This window comes from Telmatherina bonti (assembly GCF_933228915.1).
Source record: "Telmatherina bonti genome assembly, chromosome: 16".
Lineage (NCBI taxonomy): Eukaryota > Metazoa > Chordata > Actinopteri > Atheriniformes > Telmatherinidae > Telmatherina > Telmatherina bonti.
Window position 1 is genome coordinate 19,263,008 of NC_136614.1, and position 12,454 is coordinate 19,275,461.

A 12,454-nucleotide genomic window follows, 5' to 3' on the forward strand; every position below is an offset into this window, starting at 1 on the left:
CGACCATGTCTGAAGATTAACAGAAAGAAATCGCTTCCAAAACAATAAACTTGTCAAATGTAAGATATCCCTGCTGACTTTTCGGTTTGATTATCAAGGAAAGGCGCTCCTGGCACTGACTTCCAATGGCACATATTTTCCGATGATGTATTTGTATCTGCTGGAGAAGTGGAGCGTAATAATGAAGTAATAGAAAATTTGAGCAACTTGGCATTCAGTAAAAGCACTTGAGGTGATTTAATGAGCTTTAAATGCCCAAGGTCTGGAAAACACTGTCACATGAGCTCAGTATCAGTGAAGTATACTGTGGTGTTAGTTGTATATGAAGTCCTGGAACTTCTGGATCCTGACCAGTTTTATACCATATTACATACATTGCCGTTTTGCCACACGTGCACCAAACTGTTTACATATGTATGCACTTGCAAAAAGAAGGAGCAGAGAGCTGATGCAAGCTTTGAATATGAGAAGTTTGAAGCTTCAGATAGAAGAATATTTACCAAAGTAGAAAATGAAAGTTTCTAACATTTTGGATTTCATCAAGATTAAATTAATAAATTTAAAGTTTTGCTCTGAGGAAAGAGGTGCCTAAAAACAGATGCCATTGCTTAACATTACATCACAGCTTCTGATCCTTCAAAGAGATGAACTATAAGGGTCTGCTATCATTCCCAGACATCAGTGACTTTTTAAATCCCAACTCTCAAAATAATTGAAGGACTGAGATGACTTCGCTGTTATTTGGCTCAGTATTGCCAAAACGATGAAACAAACTGCTCTCACTCAACACATCAAAAACAATGAAAACAGTGAACTTTAGAGGAAGAACAAACATCTAAGAGTTAACAGCCTTCTACTGATTGTACCTTAGTAATATGTGATGTGATGACATCTCTTATCCAGTCACAAGGAAATAGTATATTTCTTTTTGCTTGAGAAAGAAGGTTGGGGTTCTCATTTTACATGAGATTACATTAAATACTGGCTTGTATGTTATGTAGGCAGAACTGAATGAAAACTTATCAATATCTACCAGTGACTGAAGGGTATTGGTGAATTAATCACTGCTCTGCATATCATGACATACTGTCTTTAGGATTCCTCTGTTTTCCAGTGATATGTGTTTTCTCTCATTTGCATTGGCTCTGAGCTTCTCAGGCACCAGCCAATTACCACCAGTGTAATAACATTGCTATTACAAATGTCTGTGGCATGAACATTGTCTTTTAGTTCACAGTAAATGTTGTAAAAGTAGTGGGAAGTTGGTAGTTCGACGCTGCATCAGAGATTGTCTAGACACAATCGGGGATACTCACACGAGAGTATGGGAGAAGTATTTTACCACTGGCCTTTGTTTTCTGTCATGCATAGCACACATTTCACTCAGCTGAAGATTGATTAAAACTAACTTATCTTCTGAAATGTTTGGTTGTTTCCTCTTGTCTGTTGAAGTAATACACAGATGTGTGACAAAAGTTTTATTGTGTCCTGATAATAGGGTTCAGATGCTGGATCTTTTGACTAAGAAATCAAGCATGAATTGAATTTAATATTGCTGCCGGAACAAGCAACAGTGCCTGATCTATAGTTTCAGTCTCCTTTCTAATGACCTTATTTATTTTGTTATGTCAAGATCATCATTTTCTTATCTTTGATCAAAGAAAAGAAGCAAATCAAAGAATAAATTGGATTTTTCTTTTGTAAAAGCTGTCAGAAAAATTACAGATCTCTTGTCAAATCTCTATATTTCAACCAAGTGAATAATTGACTTGTCATTTTGGAGCTATTATTTTCCATAAGCTGCTGCATTAGTGGGGATTGGTCACATGATGTAGTGAACAGTATTTATGTATTTACACAACCAAACTTGTCTGTGAACATCAGAAGGTGCTGTTGATGTAACACATGCTGCAATGACTCATCGGAAATATTAAATGCAAATCAGACCTCACACACTCTGAAAGGAAAGTCAGTGGCAATCACTGTCAGTGCTTAACTGTAAGAAAATATGCTGCTGTCCTTCAGTTAATGATGTCTGAAGCGATCCCTGCTTTTCCAGGTCTGTTTCTGTTTCAGCATGAAGTAATTTTGGACGTTCATGTCATCAAATGAATTTAGCTGATGACAGAACTGGGATGTGGAGGAGGGATTCTCTTGGCCTGACCTGAATACCTGGAAATTTGACTTTGAATATGTCTCTATTTTACTGCACCAGATTGTGATTCTTAGCTTGTGTGTATGCAAAATAAATAAACGTAAAACAACCGGTCATTTTCATGAGAATTTACTTTTTAAAAGCGAGTCAGGTCAACAAAAGCTGTGTCTGAAGACTGAGAATTTCTTGGCTTTTTTTAATCTTTCATTAGTATGATGACTTTCCCTTTCACCATGTCATATCTGCTTTTAGTTTTTTTCTTCCTTTCTTGTAAAAGGAAATGAAACACTAAAGTTTATATTTCACATTTTCTGTTTAACATAAGCTCTTTTAACAGTGATAACAAACATGTAACCACAAATGATTCCAAAGAAAAAAGAAGGATTTTTGACTCTTACCCACTGACCTTGTATTTCCCTCCTGCAGCTTTCTCAGGTTGAAGTGTCGCACCTTTCCTTTTGCCAACAGTATGATATAATTGCAAGGCCCAGCAGACTGAGTTCACAACTTACTCTCACAATGAGGTCAGAGTAGCGAATAAAAAAGGATGTCTGCTCCTTATCCAAGCATAATTAAAAGTACTGTGAGCTGAGAGCAAAACAACTTAGTCTCTGTCACTGCAGGCCGAATATTATGTCATCTTAAATTTGGTAAATATTATGTCTCTGTGCAGCTGAAAATTCCCACATCTTTTATTTTCATTTTCAGCCCCCCTTGTCCCTTTCTCTCTTTTTTTGACTCTTATTCTCAGACAATGCCCTTTTGCATTTTTGCAGAAAAAAACCCAAAAAATTAAAACAAACAAATTTTGAAGTGTGTGTTTCTCAGCCAAGTTACACAGCAGGGCAATGACAGCTCCAGGAATGTGTATAATGGGTGTTCATGTGCCATCAAAATGAGTCTAAAGCATCAGACAAATTACAAAAAGAGATTCAAGTTGGGAGACTATGTATGTAATAATGCTTCGAAGTGGTGAAAAATATGTACAGCATACAGAACAGTTATTGCACTTGCATTATTAATAAACCCTATTCAACTAAAGCATGTTGCATTTTACACTTGTCATACCTAAAGGCATTATACTTTTGTAAAGATAGTGTCCATAAGCTGGCATCTGTTTCAGCAACAGATGTTTGATAAACCGTCCAGAAATAATTAAGAATATGCTGCTGTAAAGTGAAATAAGAGGAGCATTTAGTTTGAGATGTTTAAGTTAGTGGAGTAAACATAATGTTTCACAAGAGGTAAACTTTTTGATGAGTGACATCTGATCTCAGAGTTTCTAATAGTTTGTTAGGACAGCATTATACAGCAAGTTTACGCCCAGTTCCTTCTCTCAACTATGCAGCTAAATCTTCGAACATATATATATATATATATATATATATATATATATATATATATATATATATATATATATATATATATATATATACTATATATAAACGTATAAAAATACTTGTGAAAATACATTTTTTCTTTATGTTAACTGAATACAAGCCTCAAAGTATTGAGTTGTAAGGCTGAATTAAGGATGATGACTGGATCAATGGGATAAAAAAAAAAGAGAACACGGTTGAATTGAATTAACTAAATCGTTTCTCCTCTTCGTGCCTTTTTCTCTTCGAACCTAAGCAGATTCTAGTGATGATTTAAGCTCTCTAGAATGAAGTCTAAGTTTTTCCAGCATAAATAGGGTTTGACTCCTATCAAGAAAGACACATAAAAAAAGCAGCATATGGAAAACAGCAAGCAGACCTGCATTCTTTCAAAACCACAGTTATTTATCTCCCTGCATGATTGAGATGTTCCTGCAAGTAAGCAATTTTGTGCTATATTCCAATGTAAGGTAGCTCTTGTTGATGAGTAGAATAGCGCTTAAAGTTTCTGTCTGGCTTTAAGAGGCTAGTTTGAGAAGTGGAAAGTCAACTGGGCCTGGACTCAATCAGACAATCATGGCCTTTTGCCCTTTTTTATACAAAGACCAGCAGTTGGTTCTGTGCACAGATATTGACTAAAATGGTTACAGACATTGAAAAATAGCTGACATGTAAAGTTTTATTATGCATGAGTTTCATAGTATTTACTCAGCTGAAAAAAGATGCAATTCAACATCCATGAAGATATTGAAAGAGCTCCATTTGTGCATGACTGTTTGGATGCATTCACATGGCTGATAAAGCAACCACCACCTTTATTTCTATATCTTCTGTCCTGTTTCATCAAAGCAAATGTTGTCAATGAAAATCTACTTCTACATTTGGAGTTTAACTTCTACAGTGAGAAAATAGAAGCTGGTAAAAACATTTGGTTGGGCAAACCTTGTTAATGGCATGGTCATCCTCCAAGTATGAAAACAATAGCAGCCTTGATGAGGGCAAAATCCAAAGAAAGTCAGACCCCAAAATATTATGTTTCATTTAAATTTCATGAACTGGGTTGAAACTTGAGTTGGAATACCACCTGCCTTGCCTGCCCCTTCAAATATGTAGAAGAAACCACGATGACTGCAAAACACTTGAAGAATGTAAAATGCTCTCTACAGAGCCAGAATCTGGTTTGTCCATTCTGTGTCTCTGTAGAAACACAGCAAAGCACCAAAAGCACACTGTGAGTGGGAGGAACGACCATGACTATCCAGTCAAACCAATTAAAAATGGGTGCAAACTGAATGAATAATTAGCTGATCAAAAAGAGACTATATTGTTTGGTATTGGTCCATTGTTGCTGGTGCAGCTGTCATTTTGGATGGGAGACATTTAAAGGCTGATATGTACAGATGACTTCCTATCATTTTGTTTTGACTCCTATAGACTTCATAAATATCACATATGTGACACAATAATCTCACAGGAACACTTTCTTGTTGTATTGAAACATCTTTGAATCAATGTTTGTGAAAACAGGATAGTTTCTATATTTAAACTGAGCCGTGGGAGGTGCTTTTAGTTGCATCAGGCTACAACTCATGTTGGAGCATTTATTCTTCCTTAATATGATGAAAACAGCATTACAACAGATCATTTAGTAGTTTTAAGCTCACATCACTCCATTTATGTTTTTCAGGCCCTTCCAATATCCAGTCTCCTTGGACAAAGAAGCAATGCAGAGTTTAAGTCCCGGTTTTGTTTTCTTGCATGTAGGTTGGCATCATCCCACCGTATTGGTTGTGGATTTCTATTTTTCTTATTCTCCCTGACAGCACTCATGATTTCTGACTGGGACACACATGCACACAGTGACTTTATCCTCTCTAACATCTGTAGCAGATGTGGCAGTCATCATGCACACGTGTTTATGAAATGTTTTTGTCCCTCTGTGTCATCATCCTTTTAGTTTTTATTACTTTCCCTTCTTCCTTCCCTGCTACTCTGCTTATTTTCCGAATAAAAAAAAAAACCAAAACTTGAGCAAACACAGATTAATATCAACCATCTCAGAGCAGGATAGGCTTTTTAATTTTGTTCAGAATTAAATGTCATTACTCTCCACTTAGATAAAATGGAGCTACAACTTGCAGCCAACCAAAACATTATGAGGCAGGTAGAAGCTCATCAGTCACTGAAAACTCGTGTTATTCGAGCTTTTTCATCCATCCACAGCATACCTGGAAAAAATTGACAAATTGGTCTGCTATGACTCCAAAAACAATCACTATTTCTAAGTTATTGCTCAGGGGAAATACTTTGTATTCTTGCAGAGCTCCCGGAAGGAAAGGTTAATGTCTCTTAACCCGGTTAAGCCCAAGGCATCCACTAAGCTTTGGAACAGCAATACCATTATAGCGCACTCCGAGAAGTCAGAAGGGGTTCAGTCTGAGCCAGCAGATTTGGTTCCTAAGATAAGGAAGGTGTTTGGGTAAAGTAAAGGCACCAATTCAACCCGCTGTACTAATATGTCTTCTCTATCTACTTCATGCCTCGTGGTGACATGAATGACATTTATAAAGCAGCAAATTATGAAGACAAGCAGTAGTTGTGATTAACAGAAAGCATGACAAAGTCTCCCCCCTCCTGCAGGTATTAAAGAGTCTTTTCCATTCTCTGAGGAATAATCAAGATTAACATTAGGCTGAGTTGCACTTTATGTGTTAAAGGAAGTGGTTTGGCCTGCTGCTGGATGTCATACTCATTGCTCACACAGTTAAAATTGACAGAAAGATGCTCATAATTACTTTCAGGCAGGAGGTTCTGGAGGTTATGCTGTTGGGTTGTGGACGCAGAACAACCAGTTTCACGGCTGAGAAATAATCTCAGAATCTTATAAATGCAGTAACGATTAACTGGCAAGAAATACAGAGTAGGCCACTCCAGTAAGTCAGGCGTGATGGAGAGAGCTTTTCAACCTGGTTTATTGTGCCGCTGACCCATTTATAATTATGCTTCTTTGTTCTGTTTCATATTTTCACACAGCTGGAGAAAAACTTTTTAAACTAAACAGTGACCTCTGAGAGCCACAGCTGGTTTTCGGTATGAAAATGAACGCCTGTTTCATGTGTCTGAATTTAAGTTAAAAGTGAATTCAGTCATAGTTGGGAAGTATTTGGAATAATATTCAGTTGATTTTCAGCTCTCAACCCTAACCTCTGAAAGATACACGACCATCAGTAGAAAGACGTATGACAGCGTATGTTTCACAGAACAAAAGGAGAAAAAGGAGGTTATTGCTACAGTACCGACATTTTATAACTATTTTTTAATGAAAAATTAGTTTAATGCTGCATTTACTATAACCACCATTACAGCTATAGGAGATCAGAAAGTCATGCTTCCAGCTGATTTCAAAGGAATACACACCAATGCAGGAAAGATTCACACCACACATTCATTGTAACATTTGTCTCAGTGGTTTGTGAAAGTTTTTATGAGTACTGTTTTAAGGTTTTGTTGCCAGATTGGATCAACTCTAGCCTGGTGAAGCAGCTGCAGTTTTAATAAGATTCATAAGGGCTCAGTTAATAAAACAAACAAAAACACAAAAGATTGGCAAATTCTGTGCACAGGTAGGTGGGTTGGGTTTTTAATTCACTAAATTCTCTAAACGTGGCTCCACTTGGTTAATCTAAACAGTGGAAGCTACCTTGTGATTTGGCAGATGCCAACAGAGGTGTGTTTTCCTGCACAGATCAGTCAATAGACTTTTGGCTGGAACTTGACTGAAGAGAGCCTCAAGAGGCCATCTGAGGAACTGCGCGTTTTGGACCTTTGCAGTGGCTTAATTTTTCAGCCTATGATGTGTTGTTTAGACACCATATTAGGAGATATTTAGTTTTTTTTCTTCTCGTTTTTTTGGTCTTGTCCAGCATTTAAGCAGGCAAAATGGATTTTCTGGATGCTGTGTTCTGCTGGGCAAATTTACTTTGCCAAGGGAAGCATCATAGATATGCTACCCTTGATATTCTGGGTTTTAATTTCATTTTTCTATTTATTTTGCATAATTGTTTGTAATACAATGTGTGTACTGCTGGACTGGACCGGAGAAGAAAGCGGGACAGAAAGAGAATCGAAAAGGAGAAAACAAAACACCTTTTAGAGAGAAAGAAAAAAAAAAAAAAAAAAGGAAGAATGAGAAAGAACAACCAGGAGATACCATTTAGGGCTCAGCTAAACCTTGTCTATTATTCACATTTTCCATTAGGTTGACAGGTCTGGATCACCTGTGGAAGCTTTTGCAAGAGAAGAATGTGGCAGAGAGAAAGCATGATATGATTCATGTTTTTGGATGGCTGTGGTTTTAATAGCCCCTTTATTCAATCTCCCACAGTTCTTGAGCAAATACTTGTGTTTTTATTCTTTGTCTGTATACATGTAGAAACTTACAAAGTAATTTGATGAATTCTGGTGAATAGCAAGAAGGGTGCAAAAACAAAAGCAAACAAAAAGCAATAAACAAAAACGAAACAGTGATAGTTTTAGAACAAATACAGACAAATGGAAAGATTGAACATTCCTGTTAGAAGCCATTACAATATGCAATACATATGCTGCAAGTAAAAATGAACAGACCTATACACAACTTAAGTGCCCATTTGTACAGTGTGCTTTGCAGCTTGTACTTTTGGTGCAATGTCACCACGTGACCACACGTGTGTCCAATTCTGATGAGATAAATAATCACTGGGTAAGGACCTGTCTCTTGTTGGGAAAAATACAAGGACACTTTGAGATACAAGTTAAGCTAAGCAAGAGCTTACATGCTTCTTTTCCCCTAATATACAGACTGCTTTATATAAAAGTGCAATGTAAAGATATACACTGAATTGTTAAAAGTACTATATCCTCTTTTTCTGAAGCTGTAATAAATTCGTAGTGGTGTCTTTTTGTGCTCACAGGCAAAAGTCTGTTTTTTGTTTGTTTTTTTTCCTTCCAAGGTCAGGACCACCAGAGGTGAGCATCTGCAGCTGGATACAGAGCTCTGCTTCTAGTTGCAGTGTCTCCTCTTACTGCCATGTTACCACTTCCCAGGGATAGGCACGCCACATTCATACCAGCCTACAAATGGGTGGGGTGTGCGTCGGCCAATAACTCCAAATGAAACAGGCTCCTGTCTGTAGGCACGGTAAAATCCTGCAACACAGAGAGAACACCTTTACATACATCTATGAAGTGAATGAAGTTTATGATTGGATTTCGTATCCATAGGTTAGGACTCTATACTGCAGTAGTACAAGTTCCGCAAGAAAAACAAAGGGAATTTATTTTAGGTGTTCTCAGAATGAACAGTCACTGTTGGGCTGAGGTTCACTCAGGCCTGCGTAATGTGTGGCCCTCTCCTTCCTGAAATCAGTTATAATTTTTTTTTCCTTTTATCTTGCTGGTGTTAAAGTTGAGATGACTGTCTTTCCAACAGACAGTCATCATCTGGATCTCGTCTATGTGCCTCCTGGGTCTTACTAATCACTTCCATTGAATTTATCAAAGTTCCAGTTTAACAAGGGTGATGAAGAATGCATTGCTCATCAAGGTAAAAGCTGTTTTTCAGTATTTTAGCAAAATGTTATCCTATTCTGAACCCAACAAATGTTTCTAACTAACTGAATCCCATTCAGCTGGGAACATTCTCAGGACCTTTCTAATAAACAGGTCAAAGAAAGATGGCAACAACATTTTCTGTCAAAACACAGGAATGGATTAGTGTAAAAAAAAAAAAAAAAACTGCTAAGGACGAATAAAAAAAGGAATGGTTAAAATGTGTGTATTTAATAGAAAAAAAAATACTTAAGCATAGTTTATCCATTTAAGATGTTCATTTAATAAATTCTCTCAATAAATCCCAGCAAAATGCCTCATCATTGATCTGGTTGCCAATAGTATTTTATGTTTGAAAATCCTACCCATATTTTGCGTATGCTAAATTGAAATAGCCTCACACGGTTATCGGAAATTGAGGGTTTAATTCTATTAGGCAATATGTTAATGACATATTATTTATACATGTCTTCAGTAATCAGTGGCTATGCTCGGCGTTGGAAAACGTTCCTGCTTTTTATAGGAATTATAGACAAACTCAGATAAGGAAAAATCTGATCTTGTTATGACAGTTTAACACAAAGAAGCTGCTACACTTGAAATAGGATTATTACTTTAAAAAAAAAAAAAAAAAAAAAAAAAAACCCACCACAATAAATAAATAAGGTCTTTAAGTTTTAAATTTAGTCTTTAAATTAGGTTTTACATGCAAATGTTCAGTCATGTATTTGTTTGCTTGTTGTTCAAAATGGCAAATACATCTTTCACCATTCTCCATCTATATAAAGTGGATTTCCTGTTTGGAGTTTGAAGAATTTGTTTTCTGCTAAAATAATATGGAAACTGGAACTCGCAGGATATCACAACATTAATCTGATCAGTTATGGTAATACTGGAAATTGTTTGGAGTTATGCAGTAATAAAAAGCATGACATTTGTCCAAAACATCTAAATCCCAGGAATTTCTTTCTACATTGTGCTGCTTCTATGTTTCTTGTGCAGATCAAATCAGCTCAGTGGTACAATACAGACCTATTTTATATTGTGAAAGTGTTGGACAAAAAAAAAAAAAAAAAAAATACATGTTACTTCTAACAATAACAGTTCCACCTCATTAGATAACTCCCCCCTGTCACGCTTCCCCCAATGCCAGAATTGCTGATACCAAACTCACCTTCACCCTGCACATTAAACAGGTCTCTAAAACAGCTTTTTATCATCTTAGAAACATTGCCCTCCTCCATCTCTCTCTTTTCCTGTAGCTGAAACCTTCTTTCACACAATCATATCCCACATAGGTAACAAAAAAAAACCAAAAAAAAAAAAACCACACTCTTCATGGCACCACCGCCAACCTCCCCAATAGACCTCAGAATATTCAAAACTCTGCCGCACGCCTCCTCACACACTCGTGAGATTCTATCGCTCCTGTGCTCCTAATAAAAAAAATAATAAAAAAAAAAAATTCACTGGCTCTCTATTCCGTACTTTATCAAATTCAAAATCCTCCTTCTCGCCCATAAAGGACTCCATGACCAGGTCCCATGCGACTTGCTTCACCCTTACACCGCTTCCTGTTTCCTCTTCCGCTGGCCTGATTATCCCTATAGAACCAAACACCAAACCTGGGTGCCTTTTCCATCGTCTCTCCAACCCTTGAACTCCCTCCGACAATACATATACCACAACCTGTTTTTACCACCTGAACTTTCCTTTTACTTTGTGTCGTATTTAAACATTTTTATGTTGTTTTTACTTGTTTTCTGCATTTCACCTTGTTTTAACTTTTTTTTCCCTGTAAAACAGCTTTAAATTTACTATATAAATGAGATGTATTACTACTACTACAAAACAGATGTTTATAGTGTTGTTTACCTTGTGCTGAGGGCAAATTATTTGAAAGGTAGGCTGGACCTGTTCTTCCATCCCTGTAAGAGTCCACAAACTGGCAATGATCTTCTCCCTGACCAACTGTATCTCCAATACTATAGAATGGTTCTGTGGAAAGACAGGAAGAATATTAAACAAAAAAAAAAACAAAACAAAGCTGCTTTAGGGTAAAATATTCATAACTGTAATATGGGGCGAGATTTAAACCTTGCATTCATGAGACGTTACCTCTTAAACCATCTCCCATGAAGATCTTGTATCGAAGGGAGTTGCACAGGACCACACCTACGAACTTCCTGTACCATGTCCGCTTGACGTACCGACTACCCTTACAGCTGCTGTGAACTGGGTTATATTTGAAGGTAAATGGGATCCAGATTGGTTCTCCACCTGAGGAGTCAGAGAAACAGAAGGTGTCATTTGTGGCATCAAAGTATGCCAGCAGTTTCAAAGACTTATGTCTCATTAAACGGTTCAAAATTTAATTTAGGGTATAAAGGCTATGATCCTTATAATATTCCATGTATAAAAACACACCTTTTTTTAAAAATTATATTGTTGCTTCAGCTACAACATCTCATCACCTTCTGTTTGAAACACAGTTTTACTGGCTGTCCCTTCAAGGCTGTTACAGCTGCCTGTTTCTTGCTTTTCAGCCTTTGTTACAACCCAGACTCTGCTAGGGCAACTGAGTCGCACAAAAGAAAGACCCATGGCCAGGTGTACATATGGACCAATGCAGATTTATTGTCCAATGGGGGAAGACGAGGCAAGAACAGGCCAGAAATGGCCTCAAAATAGCCAAACCAAGAGCAAAACAAGCCCACAAAGCAGTTCTCCAAACAAAAGCAGCACTGGTTTAACTATTCAGACAAAAAAAACTAACAGATGTAACATGACTGGATTTTATAGCCACAAACAAGATTTAAGAACCATGAAAATGAACATAACAGAAAATGCAGCTCTTTCAAAGTCCTCCAGAAATACAAAAGTTCAGAGTCACAACACAAGCTGAGGGCAGACCACTACTGAGCCAGTGGTTGCCACTGAATGAAGGACTCCTGGTGTCTTTTAAGTCCTGGCGATTAGTGGAATCAGCTAAGCTCAGAGCTCCAATTATCCAGTGAGCAGGGTGGAGATGAGCAGGTGACAGGAAGGACCAATCCCAGCCAGGTGGCAGCAATCAGAGCTGTGTTTGAGCAGGAATCCCAGCTGAAGGTTCAGAATTAGTAGGCTGAAGAGCAAGAAACAGGCAACCGTAACAAAGGCCTTGCTTCCTGATAGACCAAGTTTAATCTGGTGAATAAAGCCTGGCAGACCATTTTTTTCTTAAACTTTTCCAGAAGTCCTCCTTCAGTGTATTATGACCCACATCTAGTAACTACCCAGTGGAAATGTAAAAAGCATATGGAGTTTTTCCATGACTTGTATGTACAGTGTG

General features: G+C 37.3%; 1 protein-coding gene across 4 annotated transcripts in view; it reads right to left on the reverse strand.

Annotated features, from left to right (window-relative positions):
- Nucleotides 1-7,458: 7,458 nt before the first annotated feature.
- fndc1 (fibronectin type III domain containing 1) overlaps nt 7,459-12,454 on the reverse strand; it is a 37,445-nt gene continuing 32,449 nt past the window's right edge. For 2 of the 4 annotated variants that reach the window (XM_079255415.1, XM_079255417.1), the window contains 3 exons: nt 11,242-11,403; nt 10,999-11,121; nt 7,459-8,721 (listed from right to left, as the gene is read on the reverse strand). In XM_079255415.1, the coding sequence (XP_079111541.1) occupies nt 8,606-8,721; nt 10,999-11,121; nt 11,242-11,403 (401 nt within the window). In that variant the 3' untranslated portion in view covers nt 7,459-8,605. The remainder of the gene's footprint in view (nt 8,722-10,998; nt 11,122-11,241; nt 11,404-12,454) is intronic. The other 2 variants (XM_079255414.1, XM_079255416.1) reach the window with 1 other exon arrangement.